This window comes from Haliotis rubra, unplaced genomic scaffold, assembly GCF_003918875.1.
Source record: "Haliotis rubra isolate DU_JTF1 unplaced genomic scaffold, ASM391887v1 Scf91, whole genome shotgun sequence".
Classification (NCBI taxonomy): Eukaryota; Metazoa; Mollusca; class Gastropoda; order Lepetellida; family Haliotidae; genus Haliotis; species Haliotis rubra.
Genome location: NW_025767646.1, coordinates 359,477 through 377,463, shown reverse-complemented (window position 1 = coordinate 377,463; position 17,987 = coordinate 359,477). Strand labels below are relative to the sequence as shown.

General features: G+C 40.4%; 1 protein-coding gene across 5 annotated transcripts in view; it reads left to right on the top strand.

Annotated features, from left to right (window-relative positions):
* The window catches only part of LOC124264131 (frizzled-5-like), a 242,491-nt gene extending 224,733 nt beyond the window's left edge, over positions 1-17,758 (top strand). For all 5 annotated transcript variants that reach the window (XM_046698851.1, XM_046698853.1, XM_046698856.1 and 2 more), the window contains one exon: positions 15,102-17,758. In XM_046698851.1, the coding sequence (XP_046554807.1) occupies positions 15,675-17,423 (1,749 nt within the window). In that variant the 5' untranslated portion in view covers positions 15,102-15,674 and the 3' untranslated portion in view covers positions 17,424-17,758. The remainder of the gene's footprint in view (positions 1-15,101) is intronic.
* Positions 17,759-17,987: the final 229 nt, after the last annotated feature.

Here is a 17,987-nt window from a genome sequence, read left to right as displayed (position 1 = left end):
TATGACATGTTCATGACATTGTACATTTTAAACATGGACAAAGTACTGTGACTCTGTGTCCCAGTCCACCCAGCTGTGAATGGGTACCTCGTTAGGATGAGAAAGCCACAATAACTCGGTGCGCCTAGTGGCTGCAAGAGTTGTATACTCCCCAGGGAGTTGAGATTGATAATGCGATGTGCCGTTGAGATTGACATCCAATGATCGAGGGAAAAAATACCAGCGCCTTGAGCATGCACTAGTGCGTGGATATGTGCGCTATATAAATATCCTATAATAATAAAATAATAAAATAAATAATAAACCATTTAAATGTTTACCTGAGGAATTCGGGACGGATTGGTGGCTGTAATTAAAAACCTCACTAAAATCAACCCCTGCTCGAGAAGAAGGCTTCAGAAACCCATCACAGCTCATATACCACTTAAGAACCCCTTAACGTGGCAACTGTTACATTTTCCATGGTATCACTATTGTTTTTACTGTCGAGTTTCACATGTTAGTTTTAATTAGAGACTGTTTACGATTCTTCGACCTCATGAAGTGCGTGAATGTGATGTTTTACGATGAAGAAACGCTCGGAATTCTTAAAAGTTTTTTTTATATTCTTTCACCACTTTTTTATGCCAACGGGTCTCGGTTAATTGATGCAAGTAAGATCGGACAAGCACGGAGAGAACCCAATCACAGCATTGTCTCTGCTTACACTAATCCTATTGGTCTCGTCAAACAAATCTGTAGCTACTCGAGCATTTAGGCCTCTTTCGACACACACAGATACATGAATATTGAAATATGGCGGCCGCTTTGGGGTTTACGGCGCCCCCTAGTGACAGAATTTAACGGTGGACAGTAAGGGGAGGTGACTGGCATGTCATCGTAGTGACCTCACGCTGGTGATGGTGACTCACAGGCGACAAAATGGTGCTGGAATTATATTATGGTCATCAGGACGCGACGGGCCCGGTCATCACATTTGCCCCGGGGGTGGGAATTTGGAAATGAAGGGGGAGGGGATTGTTAAAGCGTGAAGGCGAAAATGGCTCTTTATTCTAATCACTCAATGTAAAGGGACTGAAGTGGAATTATATTCGAGCACTAACTGTTCTCAAAGTTGTGTTTTACTCAAATAATAATAGAATATAATTTCAATGTTACCTGCCGTGGACATTGTTTATCACATGAGTCATTTTAAATTTACGAATACACGAAAAGCCTGATTTAATCGTATGAGAAAAATGTTAACAATAATTTTTGTTAATGTTCCAAATTTATTCCATATTATTTCCACTTATAAAAATGGAACAGTAACTGACCTAAGTCCACTACAATGCATGGTGCATTTCTAACTACGTGCCATCATAGAATGTGTTAACATTACTGCTGAGAAAAGAAAAATATACACCCCTGTGTTAGTAGTGGTTACAACTGAAACAAGCAGGAAATGGTGACAGGATAGTGAAGTGACACCGATAACATTTATATTTTGGTGATTCGGCGACTTTTTTCAGCGTAGTATTTTTCTGTACGTTTGTATTTTTTTGGTTAAATCCAGTTGTCAAGTGTATTTTGTCTAATATTGAACTAACTTTCTGGATAACAACTTCTTTATTTCGTGAGTGCGACGTTTCGATACAGATTCTTGTACCGTTGTATTTTGTTGTTCGCCAGTTACTTTATATGTCATCACACATTTCACGCTTGAAACTTGGCATTTCAAACCAGGGAATGTAGTTGTAGATTACAGTGAGGTCACTTGTTTCCGGTAAAAAAAACCCTTCTTCCCATGGGTCAGTTTGAATTATCCCTGTGCATTGCAAGTGGGCGTGGTCATCTGAACTGTTTCCATGTCCCTAGTATTTTTAATTGGGCTTCAGATAGCAGTTAAGATGAAACGGGACATGCAGGCACACATCAAGGTATTGATTTTAACTCCAGGCTACCATCCTTACTGATTATATCCGATTCGGTGTTTATTCTGTTGTAACTTTCAATGACATCCATTTCAAACGTTCACTAGAGAACGAGGAATGGTTTATACAATATTTGATATACCGAGGTACCTGTGGAAGTGAAAATCGCTTGTTAAAGATTTGATGCTTGCAGCCGGTTGTATGTACACAGTCGTGGGTGGGTGGGTGAGTGAGTTAGTTAGTGAGTGAGTTAGTGAGTGAGTGAGTGAGTGAGTGGGTGGTTTTGGGGTGAGTGAGTGAGTGGGTGTGTGGGTTTTGGTTGGGTGAGTGCTTGGGTGCGTGCGTGCATGCGTGCGTGAATGAGTGAGTGAGTGAGTGAGCTTAAAACACTATATCAGTTACATCATGTTCGTTTGCGGTTGGATGAAAACCAGAGGCGATTCAGGTATTTTACTTTTATCACGGTTGGTTACCTTTTCTAGAAAGTAGCGTAAAAAGACAAATCACCGAGAAACAATGTAAACAAACTTCCACATTAAATCGATTTAAAAAATATGTAATGTCCATTATTCCAAACTGTCGGTGCATCCGAAACTAAAACGTTTATAATTCGATATTTAATTTAAATTTTAGAATTTGATACCACCAATTTGTGAACTCTGAAATCAGGCGCTGTGTTGACTAGAGCAGTATACATCCCAGTACACATGACCAAACATGGGCACACTTGGGCATTAGTCATACCAAATACCAAACTGCATGTTCTATAACAATCGTAATTTGGTACTAATGCCAAACGTCTCAGTCGATTTCTCAGTATCCGATCACGTGATCGGTCAGTCTTGAAATGTATTAGATTATTCGATGAGTCAGGTCCGAGAGAAGAGTCACTGAATTAGAGCGGATGAAAGCATATAATTTCGTCTATTGGCACCAGACTCATACCGTGTCATCACTAATATAAGTTGTCATGACTGGAATGCTAAAATAAGCCATTGTTATGTTAGATTTCTCAGATTAGAACTCTTTCACCGAGTTTTTAAAAAACGGAGCGTGGAAAAGCTCTCACTTGAGCGTGATTCACGCTTTCTGGTCATTTTGAAATTGAATTCGGACTCTTAATTTTCGAGGGAGAAAAAACCCCGGAATATTTAGTTTAAGATTCCGACTGCATTTCAACTTTTTCTTTAAATTGTAAAGTGTATCATAGAAATATTCTATTTTTCGCGGTCAGCGGATAATCATAATTTTTATTTTAAAAGTTTCATATCTTGAATATGATTCACAATGAAGAGGCGAGGTCTGAATCTTTTGAAGTCGGATTTCACTCATTTTCAAGAACATTATTTGTGCTTTCCACAAAATTGCGAGAGCTCCTGAGAGTCACGGTGACACAGGGACACATTATAGTGCGAAGAATAAAACCTGTTGCCAATTCTGTGTAACGCTCTTGACACACTGTCATCATGACGCACAGCTGAAAGAAAGGAAGGGTATGTTGGGTTTTTGACGATGGAGCAATATTCAGATTTTGTTTGGTAATAGGTCTACTCTTTTACCAGTGAGACTTTCAAAATTATATTTCTTGATGATTATTCTCATCATTTAACAGTTCATAAGAAATTATTTTGAAGTTCTGTCGAATCATTGTTTTTTTGTTTCAAGAGTGATTTGGCCAGTGGGTGTGTGTACTTGGCGTGGGGGTGCTTTGTATATTGTACCTCAACAGTGTTAACGAATAGCCCCGATGTTCCTATGCTATCCAAACACGAAATACAATGTAGTTTCGTTTAATCTTCAGAAAATGTGGTGTCCCCCCGTCGTGACATTGCTGGAACATTGCTAAAAGCGGCGTAAAACCATACTCACCCATCTTCAGAAAACACCTTTAAAAATATTGACTGTATGTTTCTTATATTTAATTACTAGAATACTAGTTTCGAGAATGAAAGATTTGTCAAACAAATGTATGTGATTCAGCGTTAATTACTATCTTCAATGTTCTTAACTCATTTTTTAGATTCTTCGAAATTATAGCTGTCGCCGATTCAATCACTAGATTACTAGCTCCAAGAATTAAAGATTCGTTGAATCAAGTTTAAGTGATTCATTGATTTGATTCTAAAATGTAACCGTATTACATTCACTGGGACCCCTTCAATAAATGATTTGGCCAGGGCTTAGTCAGTGGTACGAGTGGCTCGGCGCTGGTATTCCAAGCGCGATCGACCGTGTGCAGAGTCAGCTGGCCAGCGTTGTACATTTCTGTCAATCGTTACATAGCTGTCAATATTTGACAAGTGATTAGCGCGTTGTTCCCGTGTCATGCCGTCAAGGGCTCGCGCTGAACAATGTCCTCGTGTTGTAATCGCGTTATCACATCCTAACAACATATTGTGTTAGAGGCATGGGGAGATTAGTATGTGGTCAAACTCATAAGCTGTTCCTTATATATTCGGCACTTGAAGAAACTCTACGTAAGTCCGTATAATGTTCTGGGACTGTGGTCAAAATGTTTTGTGGTATGGGACGTAGCGGTTTCGAGACGTGGCGCCACGCCAACACGTACGGACACGTTCATTGTAGTTACTTTTCCATAACACGTATATCCATTTTTACACACAAATAGATCTGTGCATTTAACTCAACACAGCAGTGATTTGTGAATGTTAATTGGTTGAAACGGAACATTCTTTGAAAACAAATATTCACCAAGTACACATCTCAATATGGCAGTGAGAACATGTTCTTTTTCATACAAGTATACATAACATATCTCTATATTACAACGGACTGTAAACAAGCGACTCTAAGCGAACCAGTGGTGGATAGAATGAGCAACTGCCAGGAAGCTGAACCAACCGATCCCATTTGTATTAAGTCTTTTGTAGGAATTTCAGGTTCTGATCCGCTCCGATTACGCCGCTTTTAGCAATATCCCAGCAGGGGATACCAGAAATGGGCTTCAACATTGTACCCATGTAAGGGAATCGAACCCAGGCCTTCGGCGTGACGAACGAACGCTTTAACCACGAGGCTACTCCACCGCCCCGAACGCCGTTTTGAACAGCGTCTCATTTATATCACGGCGTGTCTGCTTAACGTGGGAGGGAATCCCGAAGTGGTGCAGGTCTCAGAACCCATGAGTATGTCTATAGTTCTGATCCGTTCCAATTCAGACTGAGTATGGTTTTACGCCGCTTTTAGCAATATCCCAGCAGGGACACCAGAAATAGGCTTCAAACATTGTACCCATGTGGGGAATCGAACCCGGGTCTTCACCGTGACGAGCGGACACTTTACCCATCAGGCTTCCCCAGCGCCCCTCCGATTCAGAAGAAAACGCTGGTACAATAATTTTACCGTTTACTGCTCATATAGTACCCACGAAGGAATTCGAGTGAGTTTAGTTTTACGCCGCTTTTAGCAATATTCCAGCAATATCACGGCGGGTGGCACCAGAAATGGTTTCACACATCCGGGATTCGAACCTCTAGGCATAGTGTCGAAACAGTTGTAGCCTGTACAGGATGCTGGACATTTTGTGAATATTTTTAAAATACATCATATTAATGTCCCGAACATATAAAACTCGTATGTTTATCGGAATTAATATTTCCAGAATTGTCAGCACCAAAAACATGCTCATGGGTTCTGAGACCTTATCACTTCGGGATTCCCTCCCACATTAAGCAGATACGCTTAAAGCGTTCGTTCATCACGCCGCAGGCCCGGGTTCGATTCCCCACATGCGTACAATGTTTGAAGCCCAGTCCTGGCATCCCCCCGCCGTGATATTGCTGAAATATTGCTAAAAGCGGCGTAAAACCCAACTCACTCACTCAACACAATTGATGTCATACTCATTACGTCACGCCACCAGATCTGATTTCTCAAAATATCGCACCTGCCAACCACGAACACAATCCGCTAGCCCGGTAGCAGTAGGAAGATTACATAGTTGTTATGCTAGTATGTAATCGATGTAAACAGGGCCTGAACATCAATCGTTCATCTATCTCTGCTTATCAGTACTAATTGGAGTTATACACCTTGTTGTTGTGGAATATTGTGATGATTAGGAAGGCGAGACGACCAGATGAGACCCGTTATGCAATGTTGTCGCGGTGTTGTTTGTTTGTTGTTATAACAGTATTTGGTTACTTCTTTTGTTGTTTCTGACGGAGTACTGAATGTTGAAATAACGGTGGTCACTCATGGAGCGAATGGACATCACATTGCGAAGATCACATTTAGAAAGGAATGTCGTACATGTAAGATGGAGATAATATATCTGTGTAGAGATTTCATCTGTTTCATCATTAACTTTAAGAGAAACAATCTTTTGTGGAGTAGTTAATGTAGAAATAACGGTTGTCACTCATGGTGCGAAGGAACAAAGCGTTGTGATGATCATATTCAGAAAGGCATATCGAGATCGTGATAACGTATTGTTACTGACATTTCATCAATGTGACATCAATGCCTTTAAGAGAAACTTAGTTTTTCTGTAGTAAATGTTGAAATAACGGTTGTTATTCATGATCCGAATGAACAACACGTTGTGAAGAATATTGTAATTGTTTTGTCAGATCGAGATAATATATTTGTATTTAGATTTCATAAATGTTTCAACATTATCGTGAAAAGAGGGATTTTTTGCGATGTGTCATATTTCAAAAGTTATTTCTGTAAGTATATAATGTTAATTATTTCAAATGTTTGTGAAATCACATCAAAATCGTTTCCTTCTTTTTACACAAATACATCTCTGGACTCAATACAAACTGCAAGGGGAAAATATACTGTTGATATCAACCCCCAAAGTACAAACTTTACTAGTACGTTACTGTAGACTGAAAACAGTCACCAAAACACTGCAGAACTTAATGTCCGAAACATAACTTTGATAAAACACATTGTCATCGTGTACCCATTTCTTGTATCTCCTCATTTAGTCAACATCAATCATGGGTATATACAATCTTTTCACGGCAATTTATTGCTTACTTTCTCCTCACATCTCCACTTCACAAAACTAAGACTGAGTTATCACAGACTAAAAATTGAACTGGGTAGGAGAACAAGACCACCTACACCTTTGGAGGACCGTCTGTGTGATAAATGCTCTGTCCTTGAGGATGAAGAACACCATTTCATGTGTTGCACTAAATATTCAGATGCAAGAAAGTCCTTATTTAACTCCCTTTCCTCTACAATTAATAACTTTCTCAGACTTACTACCACTGAAATTTAACCTCCTTTTTAGAAATAATGATCCAAATAGTATATAAATTATTTGCTACCACATGTACAACTTTAAACACATATAGAAGATCTGATTGTCCTAGGCCATTATTATTATTGTACACATTTGTATTATTAATTGTTTTGTTGCTCATCATATATACCACATGGGTACAATGTGTGAAGCCCATTTCTGGTGTCCCCCGCCGTGATGTTGCTGGAATATTGCTAAAAGCGGCGTAAAACCAAACTCAGTCTGCCATCATATATATGTGATTCATTATATATCTTGTTTATGTAGTTTATAGAATATTGTCACTGTTTCTGTATGGAACGTTTGTGCAATAAATATTTTATCTGTTATCTTATCATCTACTTACAAAACTCACTTTGGATCTTTAAGCAAGTGTTCCATCAAATCATGTTTGCTCTTATACACATGAAACTGTTCTGTTATATGGTAGACCAAGGTTAAAGGAGGACTACGTTTCAGTGGCCAATGCCACTTCAATAACATGTACCAAGTGTGAAAAAGATGATTTATCTCTACACTGTAACCAATTCAATCATTTACCGTTTTATTGACAAACGCTGTAACAACAGTGTTAGAAGACAGAATACTATTCTAATGACTTGTATCGAACTTGCCTGGACTGCCAGTTTGCTAAAGAGTAGCTCCCCTTTAATAAACCTGAATGCCAGTTCCACTTTCGTTAGAAGGTCGAATCGGTATCAGGGCCCCAGCAAACCCACCCCGATGCTACCCACTCCCCAGCCCCACCCAATGGACCCTCAATGCCCCAGTAACGCCACACGACATCTCCGTCATCAGAGCATCAGCTGATGCTGAGTTTCCTTTCATATGAGCAATACCTGTTAAGATGAGCTGACGGCGATGAGATGAAGTTACGAATCCGGTATCGATCGCCGATGCTATATGTGAGCCACATATGTTGGCACGTAACACGAGCCTTGCGTGCAGGCGTTGTAATTTGGTGGCCTCCGTGTGGATATGAATTTGATATGTTATTTCTGGTATAGTTAATATGGACATATGATTTGATATTAAATCAGAAGATGGTCTGTACTTATTTATGGATGTTGTCAGGAATATGCCTTATGTTCTCTTCTTACTTCTACCACGACATCGCCCACCATCCAATGTTTGGGGCATGGTTACTAAACTTTATCTGTTGTTTTGTACAAAGTGTTACAAACAGAGCCTATCTTACATACCGATCTGACCATTCGCTACGTCTCACATGATAACAGTCACCTCACATGATAATCGCCACAGTACTCTCTGGGCTTAGTCTCTTCATCCTTCCTCTATTCTTCCCCTATGTTCAACCTCAACTTTCTTTGTATCCTCGTCTTATCCTTCTCTCCGTCATAGTTCTTGCTTATCCTTCGGCTACTTTACTGTTCTCTCTCAATTTCCTCTTATAATCACCGTTTCCCCTTTCACCCCTCTTATTCTCCATTCATGTTCTCGTTTCATCCTTCTCTCTCTCTCTTCTCTAAACTTTCTTTTTCTTAGTCTCTCACCTTATTCATGTTTCTGGGGCGGTGGGGTAGCCTAATGGTTAAAGCGTTGGCTCGTCACGCCGAAGACCCGGGTTCGAATCCCCACATGGGCACAATGTGTGAAGCCCATTTCTGGTGTCCCCCGCCGTGATGTTGCTGGAATATTGCTAAAAGCGGCGTAAAACCAAACTCAGTCAGTCAGTCAGTATTCATGTTTCTTGGTCATCCATCAGCCACCGTTCCGTATTTCTTTCTCAATTGTCTCTTTTATTTCTCCCTTGCCCATTTCACCCTTCTTTCCTATCCATCCTTTCCTTTCTTCATCTTTCTGTCCCATTCATTTTTTAAGGTTTTCTCCCTTTATCTGTCTCTCATTCTTTTCTCCGATATGTTGGAACTATTGCCGATTTTATAATTTATTTCTCAGCTGCAAACCATCCCCAGTCAACCTTTCAATTTACAACCACCCTCCTTCCCACCTACCCATTTTCTCAACCCCCCCATCCATCTCCTCCCTACCCAACATCCCCAGCCCATCCAGGAGCACAGACCCCCATTGCGCTGTCCACTCACCGGTCACTCCATGTCCAGCATTGCATAACACCGTTATCACCTTGACCAAGCTGTCAACTGTCCACTGTCCGCAAGTAGTTAGAACAACCCCAGATAAGATTCACCTGTATAGATCTAAGGACGTGGTTTCGCTACAGTGTGCGTCGCCATTCAGTCCCTCGTCATCGAATTAATAGACTGACTATGTACTTTTAGCGCAGCTATAAGAGGCGACAGATTGACAATGTTGTTGGTGTGACATTCTTGAAGATTATTCCCGAATACTTGATACTGGGTAGATATTAGTTACATTACTGCTGAATTCGCTGAATGGTGAGTAGACTGTGTCAATGTACACTGTTTTATTCTGTATATTTAATGTTTCGTTGAACAAACGTCATTTTATTTCCGATTATTGATGAAACTATTGCAATAATTTTGAATCAGTTGTATTTCCTAAAGGGTTGGGAGATACGTGCCTGTTTAAATTTGATATTGGAATCATTGAAAACAGTGCATGTGGTTTGGATATACACCGTGGTATTTTCACAATATCAAATGGATTAGATTGTGTTTATACTTTGTTAATGCGTTATTTTCTTTAAACGTATTAGGTATTTTGTAACGCATATGTCAATGGACATTTTAAAGATTGTGTGAAAAGTTATTGTTTCTTAATGCTAGACGTGCTATACATGTTTGTAATTATGAACATGCCACGTACCAGTCACTTGGGTCAGGATCTATGTTAATAAATGAAATAAAAACTGCATTTATGTGCATTTTTATGAAAAATTAAAACGAAAAACGTCACGCATTTTTGACACGCTAATCCGACAGGGAATACTTCCAGTACAAATTCCGCTGTTGGTTTATTAACTTTAGGCGTAAGCGAAATAATATTTTGACATAATGTTCAAACATATTACGGCGTGTTAGATCCCTCCTCTGACCGTAAAGTGCTATCTCCCAAACCAGATGGGCCCTCTCAAGTCAAAATGCCATATTTACAAGTCAAACATTCTATGAAAATGTGTGAATATTAGTGCACGTGCTCAGCGCTTGTGTTCTTGGAGATGGTTTTTAAACAAGGCATCTAATTATGCGTCTGACTGGCACGATCTGTATTTACGTGTTCGGGATTGTAAATATAATCACTGGCGTGACACCATGTGAGATGGGATTATGACACTCTGGCCATCGTTATTGTTAATCTTTGACACGATTTCCCCTATTAGAACACGCTGAGATAAGCATTTCAAGTATGTTTCTCGGGTAGTTGTGCGCGACGCGTAGAAAAGCAGGGACCGTGTAAAATGTGGTCGAATAAGGATTCATATCAGTTATGAGTGAGTGAGTTAATATTTAACGTCACATCGGCAATATTTCAGCCATATCGTGACAACATATCAGTTATGAAACGTGAATAATATGTTTAATATTATTTTAATATTCGAATAATTTAATATTTGAAAGGCTAATACTTCTACAATTAGGTTTATTCGCTATTTGTGATACATGATGTATTTGTATATTATTATTCTTCTTATCATTAAATGTTGATCATTTTCATATGGGTTGTATGGAAATAATATGAAAGATATGATAATATTTATTACAACACATTCCTTTAAAGAACAGATGCAACGTACAACAAAGCTACAACTGACATATACACAACCACATGAAATATGCATACATTGATTGCACTGTAGCAAAGTAAGTCACGAATTTAGGTTATGAAATCATGAAGTGTCATTATTTATTGGTTTAAACTGTAGATATGAAAACAAAAGATATTGATTGAGGGGATATCAATTTTGGAGAAATTACAGTGGAACAGTCAATTGTCGTCTGAGTAATTAATTTAGGTAACTTCGTTAAGTGATATTTTACATAGTGTCGTTTGTTCTTGTATATGTTTTATACTATGACTTAGTGCTTCGAATCGTCTACCGAGGTGCATGCTGGCCAGAGGTTTTGATTCACGTGGAAAGGCGCTATATAAATGGCCTATTATTATTATTATTCACAGGTGTCGACGCCAATCAAGCTCCAGTTGAAGTTAATAGTTACCTCGTTTCGTGAAATGTACACGGTATTTTCTTCTCCCTTCTCTTACGGTTGAGAAGATATGGTGTTAACTTGAGATCATGCATTACCTGTCTGTATGTTGCTAGTTTATTTGAGCAGATCATGCGCATGTATTCCCTTAAGTGTAGGTATTATTTTATAAAAATATATATATTCCAAAATCGACCACTATTTGTCTTTGACAAAGGACCCATCACACCTAGATGTTTCTGAAATGGATGTTTTGTTCGTTGTTCATCAGCTTGGTGGTCCGATATGAAAGTTAAGTATGGTGACAATGTCGGTCCAGGTGTCGACGCCTAATGAATAGGCCATTTGGCGCTTGCTGAGGGTCGCTGACTTATAAGGCCTCGGTCAACATGGCCAGCCTAAATGATTACCTAATGAGCATGTGTTTGATCAACTACTATTATTACATCACTAATAAGGGCTGCAACATTGTCGGGAAGTAACTATTTAATCTCCAGGGGTCAAGAGGGCATTACGCATGCGCTGTAGGGAGTCGACAGGAACTCCGCGTAGCGACACGGGCGTGTGCCGAGTTTTGAGAGGCGATTATGTGTTGTTTCAATGTAAATATTTGGATCAAGGTCACATTAAGATGTATTGTCCGTGCTTGTTTGTTTACTCTTATAGTAAGCTGGGTTTTAGAATTTTTGAGAATAATATCCTTAAATTAGAAGTCATTCAATTTTGTCGCCATTGATTTTTCTGACATTGGACATGGAGTTGATTTACGACTGCTGCCATTTTTATCATAATCGGGTTTAGGAGGATTTTTTTGTGTTTGTGATTTTTGTTGAATTGGAACGGGTCACGCACATTATACAAACATACTTCGAAAGAACATGCTATCGGATGGCAGTCTTCACAATGGACTCTAATCATAAAGATTTCAAAACCCCAAACAAACATATTTTTATACCATTACAAAAGTGTGTTGTCTTCCGAACTGAGTTCATATATAAGAGTCTCGAACAATTCACAAATGGTAACGAATGGTATTTATTATTCTTCCTCATAATCGGGCGAGACAATTTTAAGATATTTGGATATTTGGAGGAACCGTAAGTGTTGTTTATTTAGTTGCGAGCTGTAAATCTGAGCGACATTAGTTGTTTGGGGAAACTTTTAAGTGTTTCTAGCCCTCCATTTATCAGCGGGAACTTATCGTTTGGTCACATGATCATGTCCATTAGTCTTTATCCAATCAAAATCTCATAACGCTGTAGGGAGCTTTGAGATAGCGGCGTAACAAAATGGAAGTAACGAGACCGCTGTGCGAGTCCGATTAGAATCGGGGAAAGTTGCGAATTGTCTGATACTGTAAACCCCCTCCCAGCTTGCGTTTTGAGGGAAGAGGATGTGGGTTTATATCTACTCAAAATGTTTTGGTTTAGGGCAAGTTCACACATGACAACATATTGGACCCCCTGTGTATGTAATTAGCAAAATTTGACGAATATTTATCAGAGATGCGAAGTTGTCAAAACAACTCATGGTCTCTCAGCATGTAATCCTCGTGGAAACTTCTCGCGTCCCCCCAAACTCATTTTGTCAGCGTGTTTAAGTCGTTTCACGGCCATCGAAGAAAGTTGTGAAAATTTGACTACAGTTCTCAGCGTCCCAGCGTGGTTGACAGTAAAAGTGAGATCTCATTAGCCCTTTCTGATACGAACAAGGATGTGTTAATGAGCGTGGTCTGGTGTAGATCGTCCAAGACTTATGTGTGAAATATCTTCCTTCCCTTTGTGTTCCTGTCAAGCCAATACAATGGGGGTCTAATTCACTGGTCTTACATCATGGGATTATCTCCCGTTATCCAAGCTAATGCCAAGGAGAGATTAAGTCAAAATATGGACATGACTAGTTATTCAACTTAAATGATAACACGAGCAGTTCAATCCCGACAAAGCAATCCGATTTCTTTTCAGCTAACCAATTCATATTTTGTGATGGGTTGACGGGAATTCATGACCTGGAGTGCCGTTTCTTTGTGTTTTGACATTGATAAGTAGTCGGGGTACCTGACACGCAAATTCTTAATCTGTTTTGGTATAAATCCAACGATCTCGCAACAAGCAATCAGTACCAAGTCTTAGCATGTAAGTTATGTATTTTTGATTTCCACTATTTCATCATCACAAATTTAGCTATAAATATTTAACATTTTAGGAAAAGACATAGTTTGTTTGATTCTATTTTTATTTTTAACCCACTGTGTTATTTCATTTTTGGTAAGCATGCAGTCACAATGTTTGAGGTAGTTCGGTTAAGAATATACTTGATTTAACAATAACAAGAAGAATATTCTTTTTCATATCGCTCATTTCTGACTATTTAATTTGACGGAATAAAGAATATATAAGTTTATTCAAATATTTTATTCCAATTAATACATATCAAATTTGAAATTATTAAATCACTTTCTATATAAGAGACAGTTTTGGCGCGAACGCTACACATTTCAATATTAATGATTGGCCCTAATGAACAATCTCTTTCTTGTTGAGTCCGGGTATTTTTCGAATTCTTACTAAAGCCCCCAGGACATCAGGTGTATGTGTGCTTAAAGTTGCTCTGTGAGTCAACCCAAGCAAAGTACACGGACCCCTTGTGCTAACAAGTTACCCGATCCCAACGGAACCCCTGGATAGTTCAGACCGTAGGAAATGTAACACCATCGCGCACTCTTGGTAAATAAAATCAAATAATGTAATTAAAAGTTATGAATTTTAACATTACTGATCTAAAACACTCTTCGCTATGTGATATTAAAATCAGCTACTTTCAAAACCAGCTTTTCAAACGGTTCGCTTTATAGTCCATATTGGACTGTATGTACACCCGCCGACCTCGAGGAAACTGTCAAAATGATCACGTACAACCTCAATTAATACATTGCCATAAATGTCTCCCTAATATGACAACTGGTAGCTTTGCCTATAACAGGTTACCGTGTTTGACGATGACTTTTCATTTGATTTAAGTCCCTGTATCACATCACCGAGTTATAACTCGGGACATGCTCTCTGTATATGTGCACGGTTCGGTTTGGTCCTTAGGTCGGGAAAAGCTTAATAAAACCTTCTTCGGTTAGATTATTTTGTTTTCTACCCTAACTAAACACGTTTAACGTCAGACCCCGAGAACGGTGTGGTTTGAACAAAAGGGGTGCATGATCGACACAGAGGGACTGAATTCGCTTTACTCCAAATCGTCGTTGGGCAAAATTTGTGCGGACCTCTAGCGTGTGTGTGTATTCCAAGGCGATGTAGCCCATTGAAAGTGTTGTAAACCTCTTTCACCGGGCGCTCTTTCCACAAATATCATGGTGACTTTGTCAGATCATTCTTTCATAGACATGGCAGGCTGTGCACAAAAGGGTACATTTCGTCGCGTACCGATTAGGCGCTTCAACTGTGTCCCATTCTACCCGTAACAGCGTGCTACCGTGTCGAATAAAAAGTCTTCTTTATCGAGTCGTCCACAATAGAAATCTTTAGTGGGGAACACACGTATGAATAGCGTCGACTATAGAACTTCACCAGGCCATTGAGCGGTCCTTTATTCGACTAAACTATTATTTGAGCAAGCCAGTCGCCCAACACGAAAATGTCTATTAATGAACTCCCTTGCGTTGACGAAGCGGCAGTGTTGTAACTCGCATGTAGTGTCATTTTTATACTACTTATTCGTGGCTCTGTACACAAACAGTGTCCCGGCCGAGACTTCGCTATTCTCACATAGTCCTGTCTTTATTTTCAGAGCCCGCTCAGAGAAGCGCCTCAACGCCGCTGTAACCAGAGCCCGCCTTCGCCCCGCCCCACCAATTTGCTCAAGCCTCCCCGGAATCTGATTGGATTACGCTCGCGTGACTGACAGGTGACGTCATTTGTCAGAGTGTCTAATGAGCTGTGAAAGTGGCAGTCGAGGGCGAGAGCCATGACGACTGATAGATGCTAGTTCGGAGGTAAAATTTGGATGTGCCCAAACATCAAGGCAGTCGTCTGCTCTCCCACGGTGGGATATCGTCTTGTGGAATACTTTTCACCTGTTTGTAGAGATTCGTTTACTCGTCTACCTGAAAGCACGCTGCGTGTCAAAGGCATGCTCGGTGTTCTGTAAGGATAAGAAGATTTGGACTTATAGTTCTGACAGAACTGACCGGAGTTAATCACAACAGAAGGACAACCGATATGCATTCACTGGAATAATTCACTAGCATGAGCAGAGCACGTTTGTTTTTGTGGCAGCAGACGACGAAAAATGTGTTAGCCTGCGCGTATTGAACAAGCATTACTTATTCCAAGTGAGAGAGTATCCAAGTTATAGCTCAGCATGGGCAGTGACGGAGGACCCCCCTTCCTCTGGCTCGTCATCACGGGGCTTCTCCCCCTTCTCCTGTCCCTCCCTTGTGCCCAGGGGACAGATCAACCCAGGAAATGTCAGGAAATCACAATACCCATGTGCAAGAGTATCGGGTACAATAATACCTACATGCCCAACCAGTTCAACCATGAGACCCAAGAAGAGGCAGGACTTGAGGTTCATCAATTTTGGCCTCTTGTGGAAATTCAGTGCTCGGCTGACTTGAAGTTTTTTCTGTGTTCGATGTATGCGCCGATCTGTATGACAAATTACAAGAAACATCTCCCTGCCTGTCGATCGGTCTGTGAGAGAGCCAAGAAAGGATGCGCGCCTCTAATGAGACAGTATGGTTTTGCCTGGCCTGAGAGAATGAATTGTGAAAATCTACCTGAATACGGCGACAAGGATCATTTATGTATGGATGTAAACACAACCGACACTCAAACACAAGCTCCACCCAGGGACGGTGGCTCGACAGGTAAACCTACCGACGGGTCCTTGTTCAATCCCAGCCTCCCAAGAGAAGCGGGGGTTCAGCCCCTCCCCGGGGCCCCAACAAGGTCCACGGAAAGGGACTGCACTTGTCAATGTCGTGAACCTCTTGTGAAAATAATAGAAGATTCAAACGGCTATTACAATCGCATATCTACAGGCGGAATTCCAAACTGCGCTGTTAACTGTTACAGTCCTTACTTCACCCAAGACGAAAGAACTTTTGCGACATTCTGGATCGGTTTGTGGTCAATTCTTTGCTGCATATCCACCTCGATGACAGTGAGTACCTTTTTCATAGACATGCAGAGATTCAAATACCCAGAGAGGCCCATCATCTTCCTAAGTGCGTGCTATTTCATGGTAAGTGTTGGATACATTATTCGCCTGATCGTCGGCCACGAACAGGTGGCATGTGACAATGATATGATCCGCTATGAAACAACAGGGCCCGCCGTTTGCACAGTTGTGTTCTTACTGATATACTTTTTCGGCATGGCATCGTCAATTTGGTGGGTCATACTGTCTTTCACGTGGTTCCTGGCAGCAGGCCTCAAATGGGGACAAGAAGCGATTGCCAGTTACTCCCAATATTTCCATCTCGCCGCCTGGCTCATTCCGTCGGTGAAAAGCATCGCCGTGTTGGCGATGTCGTCTGTGGACGGGGACCCTGTTGCAGGAATATGTTACGTTGGGGGACAAAATATCGAGAATCTCAGAGGATTTGTTCTAGCACCATTATTTGTGTACCTTATCATCGGAACCTCGTTCCTTCTCGCCGGATTCGTTTCGTTGTTTAGGATCAGAAACGTTATTAAGCAACAGGGAAGAGGGAAGACTGATAAACTCGAACGCCTGATGATTCGAATTGGGGTGTTCTCAGTGTTGTACACTGTGCCCGCCACCATTGTGATCGCCTGTTACTTTTACGAACAGCATTTGCGTCAGGCTTGGGAGCGGACATGGGCCTGTCCCCCCTGCGGCAAAGAGTCCCCTGGGTCGAGGCCGGACTATAGTGTATTTATGTTGAAATATTTTATGTGTCTTGTTGTGGGAATCACGTCCGGATTCTGGATTTGGACTGGAAAAACCGTGGACTCTTGGAGAAATTTATTCCATGGGAAACTGTGCCACAAACATTCTTATAGTCATCCGAGTAGAATGATGACAAAATATACCAACCCGTCCTACCAGGGTGCAAAACCCCAACCTCTAAGTCACGTGTGACTTGGGGAGACTTGAGGCGTACTGAGATTAGAAACACGGACTTCCGGGACACTGTTTTGACCGTTGGTGCAGAAGCTGTGTGTGACGTGAAATGCTCAGAATACTTAAAGAAACTACTCGGGAAATCAAGAAAACTAGAGCTAATTCTGAGCTATTTATTTTCTAAAATACTCAGAAAGTGTATTTTACGTATGTTGTGAGGATATTTTGTTTATTTATTACTGAACAACTTTATATGGTTCATCTAGTACTTGTATGTGGAACTGTTATGAAACTAATATTTATACTAAAGGATATTTTGAACATTTGTTTTGAAATTCTCACTAAGATTATGAGAAATTTGTATTGTCTCAAAACTATGATGTTTTATGACGAATGCAGAAACCTCGATTCTGACTATCACTAGGTTTCTTGTTTCCAACCGAGACTGTTTCCCTGAAGACAACTGTTCATTACGAGGAAATATGGACCTCAGAGACCTTTCAGTTTTTGTGTTAATGTTTAAGGTGCATTGTACATATAGATATTGTGAATTGGGCGTTAGCCAGCTGGCTTCTGCGATCC